Source organism: Anarhichas minor, unplaced genomic scaffold (assembly GCF_050575085.1).
Source record: "Anarhichas minor isolate MPS153535 unplaced genomic scaffold, ASM5057508v1 ptg000074l, whole genome shotgun sequence".
Classification (NCBI taxonomy): domain Eukaryota; kingdom Metazoa; phylum Chordata; class Actinopteri; order Perciformes; family Anarhichadidae; genus Anarhichas; species Anarhichas minor.
In genome coordinates this window covers 5135404-5153988 of record NW_027466520.1, presented here as the reverse complement: position 1 = coordinate 5153988, position 18585 = coordinate 5135404, and the positions used below count along the sequence as shown (strand labels likewise).

Genomic DNA, 18585 nt, shown 5'->3' with positions numbered 1-18585 from the left:
AACACAGACACAATCATAACATTTCATTTATAATAATACAAAACTAGACTTCGTAAAATCACGTCTTTATTGTACACATTCCTCAGATGAGACTGCACCCGTTACCTCCCTCCCAAATATATTTTGCAATCTTCTCCATTTTTTATTAATAATCTTTAAAAAATGACGATTTTGTAATATACAAAGCCCTTCTTTACAAGCTCAGCCGTACAATTAGTGTTCTTCCCATCATAATGCTATCCCCTATGAGTCAAAGGGAGCGAAATGCAAATATAAGATGTAAAAACAAAACTGTCATCATTGCTGTACAAGTAGTTTCTGCAGAGCCACTTCAGATACATGAACATGAAAGAGTCCCAAGTGCTTCAGTCAGTCACACGGCAGACAATTAAACGGTTGTTTCCCGTTTATTTGGTGGCTTTGTTCATGATTTCCACTTTTTAGAAAGAGCTCGTAAAATCGCCTTGTTTCCGTGAAGCGTCATTCTGGCTCAGCGAGAAGCCGCAAGTCCTCGAGTTCCATCGCTGTTTAACTCACTGACACATTACCCACGCTGTCTTTATGTAAGCACGTCTCTGTAGCGATCGCAGTGAGATTATACAACCTCGGCGGTGAGGGACAGAAAGAATTATGGCATTGTTATAAAAAAAATTAAAAAAGTCTGAGCAGAGATTTCTAGATGATGATTGACAGTCAGGAAAGTCTTCAAATAGAAGCTATAAAACCATGTGATATGAATAAAATGTGATAAAGATTTGTGATAACAAAGGAATATAGAACAATAAAAACAAAAATAGTCAAAATGCATTTTAAGACATTAGGAAGGCATTAAAGACCATGTCACAGTCTCATTGTAGTCACTGATTTGTAACACATAAGATATTGCACTGCAGCTGATGAAGTGTAGCTTAAGTTAAACTGTGTGGGATTTACTTTTAAATAATTACTGTCAAGTGGACTGTGACAACGACCACCAGTCCCCTGATAGCTTCTCCCTGTTAGTTTAATATATTATCTCTGTTAATAATTCATTGTTCTGATGCATTATTCACCAATTTACCACAAAAGAATACAATTTGGAGGATAAGTGGAGTGCGAGCTCTCCACATTAAACCGCATGTTTTTCTATTGCGAAGCATTATCACAGCTTATTTATACAGCAACAGACTGCGTTCATGAGAAAGAACCAAACACGTAGTGTATTTAGCATGACTGTAATTCATTTGCTTCTTTCTACCACAGTCATTAATGGACATTGTGAAAAAAATCCACATTGAAAATCAAACATTACACACAGGTAAGACTTGTACCATCAATGAAAACAAAACAAGTATCAAAGTCAAATGAAATGATGGCGGATGCTGAAAGCAAAAAAAAAATAAAAAATCAAGAATGGGTAGAGCAAGTAGTGGTTTATGCGACTGGTTAGTTTGGTTTCCAGTCGACTTTTCGTAGAGATAATTAAGAGCTCGTGTCTTCAAGCAAGTGTCCTCCGAGGCGTAGGGATACGGGTCCAGGCAGGCTATAGGTTCTCTCCGGGCTGGTACTGTGGCTCTGTGGCGGTGAAATAGTCCTCCAGGAAGGACTGGAGGTACTCGAACGTGGGCCTCTCGTCCGGGTCCTTCTTCCAGCAGAGCTTCATCATCTCGTGCAGGGAGTCGGGGCAGCCCTGGGGGCAGGGCATGCGGTAGCCTCGCTCCACCTGCTCCAGTACCTCCCGGTTCACCATGCCTGAGGGGGACGCAGGAGACAGGAAGGACCGTCAGAGCTGTTAAGTTTAGGTTTCAGGAGATTCTTTTTTTAAATGACCCATTTTTTTGTGTGTGCGTGTATAACATGTTAAAAATGGCCATTATAATTTATTAGAGCGGATCAGATATACAATAAGAGAAATGAGGTTCAAAGCAACAAATATTTGGCTTTTTTTCTTGATAAATGATGCAAAAATGTAAAACAATAGATCCACATTTTGAGCTAGCTGTAGCTTAATATTTAGCTTCCAGACATCAGAGCGTATTGATCTTCTCATCTAACTTTCAGCAAAGTTTTTTTTTTTTTTAAATATTAATGATAATTTATTAATTGTTTTAGCGCTCCATCTAATAGAAAGGGGAGCCGTGTGAAGGTGGTGCAGAACACTGCAGGCACTGCTCCCCAGGGCAGTGTCAGTCTGGCAGATGGTTATAAACAAGAGTGGTGTTCAATCTCCTGATCGCCCTCCACCAGATGGCCTCATCTAATCTCAAACGTGTGTGTGTGTGTGTGTAATGATATCAGTGTGTGTGTGTGTGTGTGTGTTCCTCCTGCAGAGGCATAAACAACCAACGCAGACAATGTCAGCCGGCTTCACTGCATCCTCAGACATTAAGAAGCACGCCAGCTTGACGTCTAACTGACAGACTGAAAGCTGACAACTCCAGCCGTGAATCACCGCCCTCTTCTTCACACCCAGAGTGTGTTTATGAGTGTGTGTGTGTGTGTGTCACTGTCACTTACCTGGGTAGGGCACTCTGCCTTTGGTGACGAGCTCAGTGAGTAAGATCCCGAAGGACCAGACGTCTGATTTGATGGTGAAGCGGCCATACAGGGCAGCCTCTGGGGCCGTCCATTTAATTGGGAATTTGGCCCCTGTAATGTAAATGGAGAGGAGAGGGGTGAGGGGATTCCACTAGAGGGCGCATGCCTCCATGTCTGGCTTTATTTCCAGTGAATCACAATGACCATAATGACCTACAATCTGCCTTTCTCACAGCAGACATTTTGACTTGTCATGGTAGGAAAAGCACATGTTTAAAACACCACAATAGCTCTGTCCCATTTCAGTGTCCCTGTGAGAGTGAATGTGGACAAGCATGCACAACACCCGGAACCTGAAACCAAAGCATAACAACACATCATTTTTGGTTGTGCAGCTTGTAAATACACCTCAGAGAAAAGTCTCTTGAATCATTTTGAGGTTTAAGGGATAAGAATGATTATAAAGGACATTATTATGGATCCTGTGTTTAAAGGGTTGGTTCACCCAAATTAAAACCCTGGAGTGGATTTCCGTGTGTCCAAGCATGACATTATGTTCTTTGGCAGTGTTTATTTGTCATTATAAAGGCAATAAATCAGTAATGGAAAATAAAAGTACAGAACAACCACCTTTATATAAAAACCCATCATATTTTCTCTCTATAAATTACGTTAATGCCATTAATCAACGTGTCTTTTCAGAAAAGTTCAAAGTGTGTTCACATACATGCACACTAACAGCAGCAGAGCCCCCAAAACCTGGACAAATAAAACCAAAACTATCCACACCACGACGGGTAGGGTAGTCATTTGGGTGAACGAGCCCTTTTACGAAGCAGACGTTGCAGTGAGATGAAGCGAAGTGAAAAGCGCAACTAATCAGAGGGAACAGGAGCATCTGCTTTTCCACCATTATCCTAATTCACCATGAGAGGAGACAACAGGGAGTCGTCCTCGTTGTGAGGTCACCGCTCTACCCTGACACCTCGTTCACCTGTGACTCAGACAGGTTAGGTTGTGAGTTTACGTGTAGTAGGCCCGCCTACCTTGCCTCGCCGTGTACTCGTTGTCCTCTATCAACCTGGCCAGGCCAAAGTCGGCGATCTTGCACACCAGGTTGTCGGCCACGAGAATGTTGGCAGCGCGCAGGTCCCTGTGGATGTAGTTCATCCTCTCGATGAAAGCCATGCCGTCAGCGATCTGGAAAAACAAAAAAAACATTTGACAGCATCTCCTGACGGCGGCTTCAGTAAATCATTTTTAGCTCACGCTCAGAACACCAAGCCCCTCTGTCAGACACAAAGAGGAAGAAAATAATGAAAGAACAAAAGACATGTTCACCTGAGGCTTAAAATAGAAACTAGACACAAATTCTGTACTGGAGGAACAAAAAACATAAAGCTTTGTCTCACCTGTGCAGCCATGTCCACCAACAAGGGGAGCTTTAGGAATTTGCCGTCACCCTCTTTGAGGAAGTCGAGGAAGCTTCCTATAAAAGCAGCGACAGCGAGAGGTCGTAAATGCAGAGCAGCCATGATATACTGTAGGAGCAATAAAAGGGCCACTACACCAGCTGCATACCAACGTTCTGCTATATATGAGATGCTAAATATTTCAATTTAGCCCTCGATCCTTACTGAAATGAAACTGAATCTCAAAATAAGCACACATGCACACACAGAGTTAACATTTACACACACACACACACACACACACACACACACACACACACACACATAAATCGAATTACTCATAAAAGCCACAAAAAATAAAAGGCATGGCAGCTGATGCTTTGAAAACCTCCCACAAATCCACTGCAGTTTTCAATTAAACATTCCCAGTTTCAGGCCTCAGGGAACCACGAGGGACTCTCAAGGACTTTCAATCTGTGCATCGCATTAATTAAAACCTCCATAAAATTTACATTTTTCCTTTAAGGAAATCACCATATATCATACATCCCTGGAAAAGCCCTGCAAGATCAATTTAGTGCCTGACAAATCTACAGGCTAAGATGTGGCTTTCATAACAGGACGCAGCTTTTTTTCCAAGGTTGTCAAAATGAAAGGTTTTCGGGTATGTCTCAGGTGTCCGCGTGTACCTTTGGCCATGTACTCTGTGACGATGTAAATGGGCTCTTCAGACACCACGGCGTAAAGAGGCACCAGCTTGTCGTGCCTGAGCTTCTTCATGATCTGCGCCTCTTGGAGGAAGGCCTCAGGCGACATGGTGCCCGGCTTCAGCGTCTTTATGGCCACCTTAGTGGTGCCGTTCCATGTGCCTGCAGAGACAAAGATAGGGAGAGGAACGCCCACAGGCCGCAGGGTTAATGAGTGCTGTTAATGGGCTGGGAGCAAGACAATATCATTAATTAGGTCTTGAAAATTGCTCAGACATGTGCTGTCATGCACGCACTCCTCGCAGAAGTATGCCTGGGATGAGCGGATACGAGGCCGGCGGTTTCGAAAAATGGTACAAATAATTTTGTCTTGAGCTGAGTGAGACGATCTCTGGAGATAAAGAGAACACAACAAACAGAGGAAGGGACTGCAGGAAGTGGATAATTCTGGACAAAAATAGACAATAAATATAAGCAGAGTGTTTGTGTGTGTTCGACGACACAGATCCGGGCTGATTCTGAACAGTATTTCCCCATCGAGAAGATTGCGACTGAATACTAAACAAATGCTTGACGCCAGAGAGCATTTTCTGAACATGTTCCTGCGTGTCTCGTGTGTGTTGCTCTTACCAATCCAGACCTCTCCAAAGCAGCCCTGGCCCAGTTTGAGCTCCAGTCGCAAGGACTCCCGGGGGATCTCCCAGGCATCTTTAGCAAGCCCCTGGGTCTGCGGCTTGACTGTGGGGCAAACCGAGGTCAGCCTGTGGCAAAGCCCGTCGGCATGCTCTGTGACGAGGGGCGAGACGCAGAGATCGAAACGTTGCATTACACCCGGCAGTGACACAAACACACACGCACACGTATCAGTCCTCGAAACCAGCGAGATACAGCGGTTTTGAAGACGAAGATGTTTTTATGCATCATTCATTCCTTTTGATGTGGATGAATTCATGCTCCTGTACTAACTGTGATGAAATATGGATGAGATACACCAAAAACCCGCTGCAGAGTCAAACTGAAATGAAGCGGGATGACAGAGATTTAACCTCAACGACGAGGCTCAAAATCCTAACTGCTCCATCAATTGTTATTAAAATTAAAGACTATTCATCTCTGAGGGCCTGCTGCAGGTGGCACAGAAAGCTGCATGGTGGCACAAAGCAGCAGGTGTGACAGAGAGTAATTTGCAGGTGCGGTGGTGACAGACTGATGATGACTGATGAATGAGAGATGACAGGAAAAAGAAGAAAAAAAAGAGCGTGAGAGGGAAGCATTGCAAACTGCATACCTGTGTAGTGTTTGACAACCTTCTGTAACGTGTCAAACTGTGCTCGGGTAGTGATGTAGTATCCCCCGCTGTCAAGCTTGCGGATCTTGTAGTGCTTGACGTTGTCTCCTTTGGCTTCATCCCAGTCTCGTATGGAGAGAGAGTAAGCACCTGGAGGAGACGAGGGACATGTTCTTCATCCATCGCAAACAAAAAGCGTCAAAGATCGGACTGTAGAGCACACGAATCCTCATCAACTTTACAGGTGTAAAGGCGAGAAACAAACTGAGAGCAGAGGATCAGCAGACTGCACTCATAGCTCCTAAATGAAGCGAATGTATTTGTCAGGCACTGATAAAAGACGAGAGCATATTAGCATTTAGTTCAAAGGCTCGCAGAGCCGCTAGCGGGTCTGTTAGACTGTTCCACTGTATTCTGTTTCTTTTATCTCCTTCTTTCTTCCTACAACTTTTACTACTTCTCTAATTCTTGGAAAGCTTCCGTCTTGAAAAGTGCTCCATGAATACATTTTGTCTGATGTTGCTGCGGAGAAGAAGCCAGTTAGGGAGAATGTATTATCAGGTTCCCATCGACACAGTTTGCTTCACACCAAAATGCTCAGTGGGAGTTGTAGTGAACTTCTTTCCTCACATTTTGTACACAGTTTTAACCTTTGAATTATTAATCAAAGAACCAAACGTCTTCTGATGCAGCTGCTCATCTTACGTACTGATGATTAAACCGGGACAGTTTTTTTTGTGTCCATACGAGCCTTTAAGTTCTCCAACTTCTAGCAGCATCGTCCACACTGCTACGACCATACTTATAAAGACGCGATCATCACCTTTAGTGGTTTCACTTTCTCGCACTAGGAAGGTTCCTCGATGGTTTCCTGGATTCAGCAGCAACCTCTCAGCATCTTTGCGTCCCATCTTACCAAAGTACCACCTGTGAAGAGGAAGCATGTACATTAAAAACTCTAAAAAACTCAAAACTTTAAAGGTCACATATCACGCTCATTTTTCACATTCATATTCGTATCTTTGGTTTCTACTAGAACATATTTACATGCTTCAATGTTCCAAAAACACATTATTTTTCTCACACCGTCTGATTGAATATACTTGTATTCACTCTCTGTCTGAAACGCTCCGTTTTAGAGCGTGTCTCTTTAAAAAAGCCCAGTCTGCTCTGATTAGGCTTGTGAGATAAAACAGGGTGCAACAGTAGTTCTCAAGTAGTAGGTGGAGATACTCAGATGGTGGCATATTCTAAAGAGCCCGCATGTGACATAGGAAGGGAAGCAAAATCTGATTGGCTTGCTGAATCACATGTTTTTCATCTAAAAACTGACAGGGGTTGTATTATTTCACAGTTTGGGGTTTGGTAGGCACTCCAAATACCCCAAAAGTATGTGCATTGAAAAAGGGGACTTTTTCATGCTATGTCCCTTTTTAAATGGTGACTGATAAGCTAAAAATCCCATTGTGAAGCTTCATCCCGGTGGTGAAGCTGTTAATATTTGGACTGTCTTGTTAGCCACGTGAGATGGGATCATGCTAGTGTTATTAGTCTCCTGGTGCAGACTCCGTACATGGAGGACTAGAGGCTATAACAAGGCCTTACTCTTCAGCCTGGATGGAGTCAGCAGGGGCCACGTAATTGCTCGGGATGTAGCCGTTTCTCCCCGTGTTGATGGAGCGAGCCTCCCACCAGTCTCCCTCTCTGCAGGAGGACAATGACACAGAAGACATAAGACAAATGACTCGTCCATTCAACAGTCAACCAAGGCCTGGTACCATATCCTGCTATGACTGATACACTGGATGGAAACCGGTTAATAGCGGTTAATGGTTAATAATTCACGCATCAGCTTTTCATGAAATGATCCTCCCTTTAGCTACTATGGTGGCTTATGGGAAATGGTTTGAAGGCACATAGCTGTTTTAGCAATTTGTTCTGCATTCATTTAAACCCCCGGATTCTTTGAAATGTGCGGTAGGACTGAAAAACATTGTCACAATGGGAATTCAATGAGACTAATCTACTTTACATGACAATGCTGTAACCTCGGGCGACAATTCTGCCCCAGCATGAATTAAATAAAAGATCCACAGCACTGTGCAGAAAGCCAGCATCAGGAAAACAAGTCGCAATCAAATGCATTCATGAACACAGGTACAACAAGGAACAGGTGCAGCTCAGGATCACTGCTCGGAAGAGAGTCATCTCGTAATCACTGGAAACAGATCTGAGTAAAAGCCCCACGGACCGAGAGAGAAACTGGGAAGATGCTTACGTGTTGTTGATGATCTGGAAGCGGTCTCCTTTTTTAAAGGAAAGATCGTCAGATGTTCTAGCTTCATAGTCGTACAAGGCCACAAAGAAGGTAACGCCACCTAAAAAAAGCACAAAAACAGATGCATTTGTGATGAATAACTAGCTTGTGAACACATAACAGCAGAGGGCATTACGACGCTGAAGACTAGAGGGACTGCATCAGGAAACGATTTAATTTGTGTGTGTGTGACTGTTTAAATGGCCTATTAAGGTGGATAAAACTGTCTCGCCAAGGTCTGAGAGCTGTATTGATTTTCTATGGTTTATAATTCTGTAGTATGAGTATTTCCCCTGCATGGAACCACGAATGTGACTAGACTCAAGCCAAAGGAAAGTCAATGCATTAAACCAGTTTTTAATAGCTTTGTCTCCCTTACAGTCATAATTTACATCCATATATACATAGATATGTATATATGGATGTAGATTATAACATATTAACATGTTATTATCATGTTGTATGTTCTACAAGTCATAGTTCTGTAAATGATGGTAAAAGTCAACTCATCTTTCCGTCCCCTAGCAGCATCCTGTAAAACATCTTGCCGGCTGTACAGCCACGCCCTCAGACAGATATTCATATATACCTACCACCGACAACAATGCTGTCAACAGTAATCTCATTATCCCAAGCCATGGCAGTGCCACCTTCGCACTGCCATGGCTCTGAGAGCCAGATAATCCAACATGGAGGAGGATTACAACCTAAATCCCACAGAAACAGGAGGGTTCAATCTCATCTCTTTGCTCTCAGGATCGCTGGAAGCTGCTCAGACACATTAAGGGTGATCACAGATGATAAGAGGACCTGTGTTGACTGTAACAAGGAAAAGCTAGTTAAAATAACAATGGCTGGGGCATTAGCCGTGACCCCGACGTGCCGGATCAGCCACTGATCACGTTAAGCTCGGTGTTAAGTGTTTTTTTTTTGCATGTTTTAGCCCATTTACTGTAATACACAATCATGTACACTGCTGACCATTCTCCTCAGCTTAGTGCGTTTTGTACTTAAATCACTATTAACATCGGGCATCATGTAACATTCTCTTAAATGTCTTCATTTTTTTTCTCTAAACAAAAAATGAAGAGAAGCTTTGTCCAGATAAGCCAAAGAATAACCCTCAAAATCTGCTCTTAACAGGTGTGCTGAATGATGAAAACCACTTAATGTGTTGCACCGTGTGCTCTGGCACACGCCCAAGAATTGGAGCGATGGCACTAAAAAAAAAAAGCTGTAAGAAGAAGAAATGAAGCAGTAGTGAAATGAAGGTATACTGTTAAGTAAACCTATACAAAGTAAACATTGGAGTTTCCGTATTGGGATCCATGGACCAATTGTATTTCTTCATCCCATGAATTTGAAAATGCAAAACTCGAAATATACATATAATAATCTAAATTTAATTATACCATATTCAAGTTGTTGAGAAATTTCTCTCAAAACCAAAAATGTCAACCTCACGGTGGCAATATTAAAGATATTTGGGATCACCAAAGGCAGTTGGATTAATTTCCTTTGCGCTAGCAAATCTCCATCTCTGTAAGCATGACTGAAACATGACGGATTACACATCTGCAGCGAGTCAAGTCTCTACAACTTGATTTAAATACGAATTTAAAATCAATATGGTATTAAAAATTAGATACCATACGGTATTATGGAAACACTCCAGCAGAAAGCTGATTGGAGGAAAGATTACGAGTGGCTGCCTGGAAGATAAGAAGAAACTAAAGCCCAATGGTACGCTTCAAAATAAATGTGGTCAGCATTAAAGCCAGAAAATAACACCAGTATGATATTAAAAGGGTACTGTGCTCCATGAAGACCATCATCAGCATTGTAACATCTTACACTAAAACACTACTCACTTGAGACGGCACCAGAGAACGAGTTGGACACAGGACCGGAGAAGGACGATGACGCTCCTCCAAAGGGAGTCATGGCAGACGGGCCGCCGAACGGCGTGAGGGTGTGGTTGAAGTTTGCCGCCCCAGAGCCCGATGAAGAGGAGGGAGGTTGGTTCTGCGGCAGCTGGGTGGGATCCGGTCCGTAGTGACCCACGTGAGGCGTGGTTATGGTGGAGTTGGGGTCTGACGCCGTGGAGTTCTCTGGCCGGTACTTCATCGTAGGACCTTTGTCCTCTTTGCTCTTAACGCAGCCCATCGTCTCGTCCTGCCTGGACAGACACGACACAAAGCCGTCACTTTAATGCCAGCAGATTAAAGAATACAGCATCAAATCCATCGGTGATGATACATGAAAAAAGGTGAAGGGGGCCAAGGAAGGTGCAGGATTAACGACTGCAACATAAGGCCTGTAGACGCATGCACATCCGATATGAAACAAAAATCGAATGACCTGATATTTTCAAGTGAATCATTTTGTTGTTGCGACCCACTAAGACTATAAGCCATGTGGTAACTGGGACATATGGGTAAATAGTAAATCCGCTTTGAACCATACACGACTCTAACGTGTAGATTCAGTTGAGCATGCATGCTTTGAGGTATGACAACGGCAAAACGGATGGATAGAAAGATGATTATCATTTCATATTGTGATCTAATACATGTCATGGCTGTTCCTTAAAGAGATCCCTTAATGTTTACAGACAAATGACGGATTAAAACCGTTCTAAAGCCGTTCTGCCTTGAAATGGAGAAAAATGAGAACTCTTCACAGGGCGCTCCGCCCATGTGCGCATTACTAAAGATGCCTACCGCACAGAGAGCCAGAGGCCCAAGGGTTCAGGGGTCACTGGGCCAGAGCAGTTTGACGTTAATAGTTAGAGCGTGAATGAAATAACATGCAAAATGACTACAAATAGAATCAAAACTACCACAAATGGACACAAAACAACTACAAAGGATGCATAGCAACTACAAAGAGAAGCAAAATAACCAGAAACTGAATCAAAATGACCACAAAGGGATGCAAAACAACTACAAAGAGACTCAGAACGACCAGAAAGACTCTAAGTGACCACAAAGAGACTAAAAAGAACTAAAAGATGCAAAAGTGACGCAAAGACACTCAAAACAACTAACTAAAGACACTAACAGCGACCGTGTCTGAGTCGATATTGTGTCTCTGAGTCTGAGAATTCTTGTTCACCTGCAAAATGTTACATAAACAGTCTGGGTGTCTCGTATGTAGGAGTGGTGGGGGTCTTTAACATGTCTGAACCCAGAAACACAATGTCTCATAAGGATTCAAAACATCGGTGTGTCTCCATTTGCGTGGTTGTCATTCCTCCTGCTAACACAATTTGGACGGAGTTGCACCGAGGCATTCTTTTGTGAGGTGAGGGATGTGGAGACAATCAGACATGCTCGGAAAGAAGTCCAAGCTCGGGGGGAGATCAGAGCGTTTGCGTCCTCCAAGAACAACAGCTGCTGGAGGAGTTGGACTTTAATTGGCGCTGACACATTACAAGACAGTTAAACAATAGAGGACTGAAGCGAAGCAGGAGCTTTTATTCAGTGATGAGGAGTATGAAAGCAGACTGAACAAACACAGTGCTACTGAGCAGCAATGTGGCACAGTTGCTGACAAGAGTGACGAGATTACAGATTCAAATGCATCGGTGAAACAGAGGAGGCTCTTCAGAAGACACCTTTCACTGATTTTGGAACAGTGGCCTTGATTTCGGGGAGGTGGGAGGGATTTTTTTTCCTCATCGGCGCATCCGAGAGTTCATCGAGTTCTCCGGCTGAACTGCCAAGAAAATCAACAGAATGGGTAGAAACCATAGAAACCTTCCAAAGACTCGGAGCACTTTGCTCAAATAAAACCGTACAACCGTTTAAATTGCAGGTTGCAGCTCTGAGCACTGGCAGACCTCTACAAAAACATTTTACGAGCGGCCCGTCACTGAAGACGTGTCTGAAGCAGATTTCCAAAAAAATGTCTTCAAAGGACCAATAAATCTAATCTCGGATGTTAGATCTCGAGCCAGCATGTTGAGAGTGTTGGCATGGGGGGGAAAAAGACGTTTCCAACCTTTTCCTTTAACGTAGAGACAAAACCAGTGTCACGGAAACACAGCGGAGGGCTTCACTCACTGGCTGATAGTCAAGTATGGCGGGCTGTTGTTTCATCGGCACACAGACGAGAGCCTGACTCGTTGGGTCGGCAGTGAATTTAGCACGCTATAAAACACTGGACAGCGTCCCAGGATTTAAATGTGAGTTGTCTCTTCCAAAATTGAGACATCAGCCGTTTACATAGAAGTGACATGACTCGTCCCAAATTAGCATTAATGCATAAAAACTGAGCTGAACTAATTGAGCCTTTGAAAGAATAATTAACAACATAAAAAAACACCATATTAGCATAGTATCATTTGTATTCATACTGTATAAGAAGCTTGGTTATTAATTATGTTTTTTTTCTTAACTGCATTGTCGGCCTGCACGCTGCTTACAGTGAATGCAAATCCTCATCTCTCATTTCCTGTCATCCCTTTACTGTCAAACTATCTCATACAAATTTAAAAAATCAATACTTTTAGTCACTACTGCTAATACTACTACAGTACAATAACACTGGTTTATGACCAAATATCTGCGGAACTTGTGTTTAGTGCTAATTGGCTAATGTTAGCATGCTAAGACGCTAAACTAAGACGGTGAACCTGGTCAATATTACTAGCTAAATATCAGCAGGCTAGCATACTGATGTTGGCATTCAGTTAAAATGGCCACTGTGCCGAAGCTGTTGTCTTTTATTATTTAAAAACACTTTGTTCTTTGGCTTCTTGTCAAAGAAAGTAAGCTGTTACAGAGACAAACAGGAAATAGAAGTGTTAGCAGTAACCCTTGTGAGGATTTATACAGTAAGATTTAGACTCTTCACAGGAAGTAAGAGAGAAAGTGCTTTATGCTTTACATTCAGGGTTTTAAGCAGCGTTACAAACACACAGAATTCCATCACGTTGCAGCAGAAGAGCGCTTCAGAGCGCCTCAGTCAGCAGACAGGGTGTGTACATACAGTCATATGATGTTTCCACCATCTTTACCAAGAGAGCTGAACTCAAACTGCACCATACTACACAGAAGCAATTAATTCTTCAGGGAAAATGTCTTTTAAAATATGGTAAATCTACACATTTTATGCACAATCTCCACCGACTCCAGGGAGATAAGTAGAGCTCGGCAAAGCGACAGAATAACTCGGATACAATTCCCATTAGTGGCTGTGTGGGCATAAAGACAATGATTTAGTATCGGAGAGGAAGTGACAGGGGGAACAGCAGGTTGGTGGTATGAGGGAGGGGGCAACCAGGCACACAGTGCCAGCTATACCAGCTTGAACTAGGAGGATTATGAGGATGGAGGATTTACTCTAAGAGGATAATAGCAGAAAAAAAAAGAAAAAAGAGGAGTGACCACCAGGGCCTGGAGCTGAAACAGTGCCGAGCCCAGACACCACCTGCACACGGTCATTTTGGTGGTGGCAGTGAGATGGGTAGACTCTCTACGAGGAGCTTTATCTACACTTCAGATTACCAAAGTGAGACTCCAAGGAGGAGGTAAAAAACGATGCAACAATTAGTGTCGGGTGGCATCGAAGGCCGCGAAGAGCAAGATGTCTCAATGAAAGGTGTCTGGAAAAGATTGCACCTCATCTTAAATAAATAATCCAAAAAACTGTGCAGCCAGACTGGATCTTAAATGTCAAACCTCACTGACTTTAACATCCAAGTCTGTTCACTTTAAACTCAAGCACATTCCTGAACAGCGGAGCCATGAAACCACATGGAAAAGCGGCCTTGCTGCTAATAATAGCAACTTATTCTTATTGCTGACAACATCCCGTTAGCCCCGGGATGAAAACATGACCTACAACAGCACACAAACACCAGAGGACTCCCAGTTGCACCAGTTAGGAGCCACACAATACCAATGAGGGAGGAAGGTGAAAACACGTAGGATCCTTCCTCTATCTGATGGGAAAGTCATGGCGCTATTAGAGTCCTGAGAGACAGAAAATAAAGACAAAGTGAGCTTTTCATTCAGCTTAAAGCGCTGTGATCTGGTACAGACTGAAATGATCCGCTAAAGGCTAAACATGTCTCTTTCTTTAGCCAGCATGAGGTCTTAAAAACAAAGATGTGTATTCTTATATTCAGTGCTAGCAGAGAACTCTTCTTTAGTGGGAACTACGGAAAATGAAAAAGAAATTATACTCTGGAGACTCAAACCCAAAGATGTTCAGTTTTCTATCATTTATGACAAAAGAAAAGCATCAAATTCTCACATTTGAGAGGCTGAAGACATGAAATATTTGTCAGTTTTGCTTCAATCTTTTTTACTAAAACAGTTATTCGACTATCAAAATAATAGTTTTCTGTCACCTGACTAGTCGACTACATGTTGGACTCTTCTTGTTATGTATTAACAAAGCTTCCAGCACAGCAAATATAAGCGAACACATTTCTTGCAAGAGGCCGAGCAACACGTCAAAAAGTTTGTATAATAAACATAAACAACTAAACGTCTTAGCTGACGAACAACATGGGAATATTCTCATAATTAAGACCTGCACTCTCCTTATCAACAACCTGCTTTTGGTTTGCTCTCCCCCGCTCCGACCACAGAGGGAGAATTCCACACAGGCTTCACAAAACGCTGATAAGACAGAGGAGAGCTCCGTGTTGTCTCTGGCACACTCGAAGCCAGAACGATGAAGACGTTTGGGTGCTGGCAGCGGTCATGGTTCAGAGACAAAGTTCAGCTGAGTAAGCCGACTGCAGGAGGGCCGGGCGATCCACAAAGAGATGCCTATAGCTTTAAGATACTTTACTGAAGTTCAGATTGGTTGATTAATCGCGTACTTGCTATCTGACTGAAAAGACACATTTTAAATCTTTTGCATATCATGAATTATAAATGAACTAACTTTAAGAACTTTAGAAACTTTGATTCTAAACTGCATGTAGGTTATTTCAGCATCTTATTTTACTGAAACAAGCTCCACTCTTCTGGGGTTTAGGTTTTTCTAGACTGATGAAGTCAACATTTGGCCAGAAGTCTGAAGTCTGAAGCGTCTGAAGGAGTTCAGTCTGAGTGAAACCCGGCCCAGCTTCCCGACAGACAGCTGTTAGCGGCTGCAGACGGGGACGGTCTCTGGAGCTTTACTGGGCTTCAGATCTGCAACAGATGCTGCCTCACTACCACCTACCACATTCCTCTGCTGCCAAAGGCTTTAAACTGGGTCTGGAGAAAAGTCATGTGATGTTACGGATGTGAATGGGACGTCTATGGAGAGACATCAGTACGTGACTTCAGAGTGCCTGTTTTATCTTGTCTTTAGCACCAATACTTCAGTCTTGAGTGAAAAGCTGGAAATTGAAGTTAATATTATCACTTTCTTTTAACTTAACTTGACAAATCAGAACACAAGTCCTCCTAGAAAATCTTTTTGTGTTGCTCATGTGAGTTATTGTGCTGCCAGAGGAACAGACATCACAACATTCTCTAGAATAAACAGGCCTCATGGGAATACCTGAATACTGGCACCTGAGTCTGGGCTAAGTGTGAGCTATTTTGGGAATCTCAGTGTGTGTCTACAAATGTGTCGGCACAAAACAGGGCCGAGTGTTTGAAGTGTCAACATCTAATAGAGTGACCACGTGATGGCCTGGATTGGGCTGTTTTTTTTCCTGTGGAGAAACGTATCCAAACCCACCACTTCGCATACCGAATGCCGACTGATCATTTTAAGATTTTTGCTGTTTTTCAATCAAAGTTTAGTCTCTTGAAGCAATGCTGCCTGTTGTAAAATATATTTTCTATGCTTTTTCTTATTTGGTGTTACTTTTTCCCCTATAATAACTTGTAATAAAAGATACATCCTAATGTGGGTACATGATATTCTCTTTTTTTTTGTAAAAGGTCATTTTCTTACCTTTGTGAATTTTTGAAATGTTCATCTTTAAGTACCTTTTTGTACTTTGTATATACAGTATGTAGCCGTGATATTATATCGCTGCAAATGTTAAATATACAATGTACTCTCTTACTAATATTTGATTGACTATTTGCAACAGGCGTGGCATGCCTCATGTGCATTATGGGTATGTAAGATGGCGACTCTCTCTGTGCTTGGTGCTGGAAATGTTAGACAGCAAATAAAAATCCTGCAGATCTGTCAGTTTTTCATTCTGTTTCGATCAAAGTTGCACATCTTAATGAGGCGAGATCTCACAGATGTTGGGCTGCGGGAACATTTAGTCTGTAACTCTGTAGCCGAAAAAGACAGAAAATCTGAATTTGTGATGAAAAAGCAGCCACAGATTAAATGCACCGTCCTCACACACCAGCTTGGTGTCAGCTTGATACTGACCTTATTAAGCTGTTCAGGCAATTACGTAACATCTATTTTTTCAATATCATTTTAAAAGTCAGTGTTTATATCAGCCACCACGTGTTACGTTAAATAAAAATGATATCGATGGGTTCCACACAGTGAGGTGCACTGATTTTACTGCCACATTTAAATAAGACACACATTTGCACTGCTACTGTTGAGCGATATAAACAGAAATAAAAAACTTCCTTGGGTGGAAGAACTTTTGCAGAATGGGTCAACAAAGTCATTCATTGTCTAAAGAATGGTGCCACATTGTAATAACATATATCTTAGACATGGCGGTATCTCCCTTTAACTTCCTTCACTCCTCAAGTTCACCAGCCCTTATATGGAGTCAATACAAGCAATGATTCAGTCACGGATGTGCAGAGCTGTTCAGGATGTGCTGCGTCCTTTACATGACATGCTGAGGTAATGAGGACACTCCCTCTGTCCCTGAACTCCAAGTGGAGGTGGAAAAGTAGAAGTAGAAGAAAGCAACAGCACAAACTGAAGACACAGACAAACTGTGACTCGGCTGTTCGATCAGGAAGTTTGAATTCACACCAAAGAGGGCCCTGAACCTCCTCTCCCTCCTCAACCTGCTACTGATTTTACAATAATCTGACTCAGCACGAGTCAAAGATTGGGTTGAATATCTGAAATGATGAGGTGGCACTATTGCTTCTCTTGTGTCTGGCTTTAAATGAATACAATAAGTGGAACACAGCTTTAAAACAGGACAACATTTCTGTGTGAGGGTTAATAGAAACAGACAGATAACATCAGTTAAATCGTTTGTACTCACTTGACTTTAATTTATAATCTTGTGTTTTACTACGATATAAATGAAACCATATATTATGAAATATTGAACATGTTTAACTGTTATTATAGGTTTTAAAGGCAAAGGTATGCTGACCTTGTCCTACTTTAAAGAATGCTTTCCGATGTGGTTTCAGTAATAATCCTGCGGGACTTTACGCACATGCTGTATCTTCACTGATATTTTAACCCATTTAAACATGATGTAATAATTAATGCATAACTCTGGGATTGCTTGGGAGAATTACATGCATGCTACAACCTATACCGACAGGTTTGTATGCGTATTATCATAAGACAGTTTCATTCCTTTGTTGATGACAGGTCAGACAGGCGAGCAGCTGCGTTTCGGCCCATCCTCATCTAATCCTGCTCACAAAGACCACTTTAATTTGGGGATTTTTACCTTCTCAAATCCGCGTTCTCCTTCTTGATTCCTCCTTTTATTTCCTTCCCCTCCGATCCGGGTAATAAAAGAAAAAAAAATCTGAGTTATTCCAACAGGGACCGAACCGCCTTCATCCTCAGCCTGCAGGATATTTTATCCTGCTGGATCAAATAAAAAAAAACTGTGAACAGATTTGACGCTGAAGTTAAATCAGTGGAGCGCGAGAGTCATTGAGGACGGAGGAGACAGTCATTGTCCTCGCAGAGGATTAATCCAGCAAAAAAAAAAAAAGTGAGATCCTGAAGTGTCCCAGCTCCTCGTAGCCTCTACTTCCTACTACTGAACTTACATCAACCCCCACCACACAACAACATGGCGGACCCTGTCTGCGGGACTGGGAGAGCCGCACACAGCTGGAGAGAACCGTCCGGTACAGCTGATCTGAGAACAGCTGAGGAGACGAGACGACCACACTAAAGAGGAGGGCTGGAGGCGGGTGGGGGGGGGGGGGGGGGGGGGCCGGCTGAATAGAGAAATTATAAAGAGATCATCATGTGAGAGGAGCAGAGGAGAGCGGACCTGCAGACTGGAGGAGGGTGGTTTCATGGAGAGAAAAGGGTGGACTCAAAGCGTCCTCTGTGTGCGCACCGTTTTCAGTCACAAGTCTAGAGCTCTAGCTCCCCCTGCTGGCTGCACCGCTGCTACTGCAGCTGCACATCTGCAGCTCGGGGAAATCGGAAGCAGCTTGATTAGCCAAGTAGGGGACACCGGGG

At 42.8% G+C, this 18585-nt stretch overlaps 1 protein-coding gene across 1 annotated transcript; it reads right to left on the bottom strand.

The window, feature by feature from the left end:
- Positions 1-44: 44 nt before the first annotated feature.
- On the bottom strand, positions 45-18243 carry LOC142937417 (tyrosine-protein kinase Yes). The gene is made up of 12 exons (XM_076080323.1): positions 17831-18243; positions 10113-10420; positions 8203-8302; positions 7530-7628; positions 6748-6851; positions 5925-6074; positions 5267-5422; positions 4619-4798; positions 3930-4006; positions 3564-3717; positions 2497-2628; positions 45-1731 (listed from the first exon to the last, which is right to left on the bottom strand). The coding sequence occupies exons 2-12, from the start codon at positions 10405-10407 to the stop codon at positions 1523-1525; spliced, it is 1656 nt and encodes a 551-aa protein (XP_075936438.1). The 5' UTR covers positions 10408-10420; positions 17831-18243; the 3' UTR covers positions 45-1522.
- Positions 18244-18585: the final 342 nt, after the last annotated feature.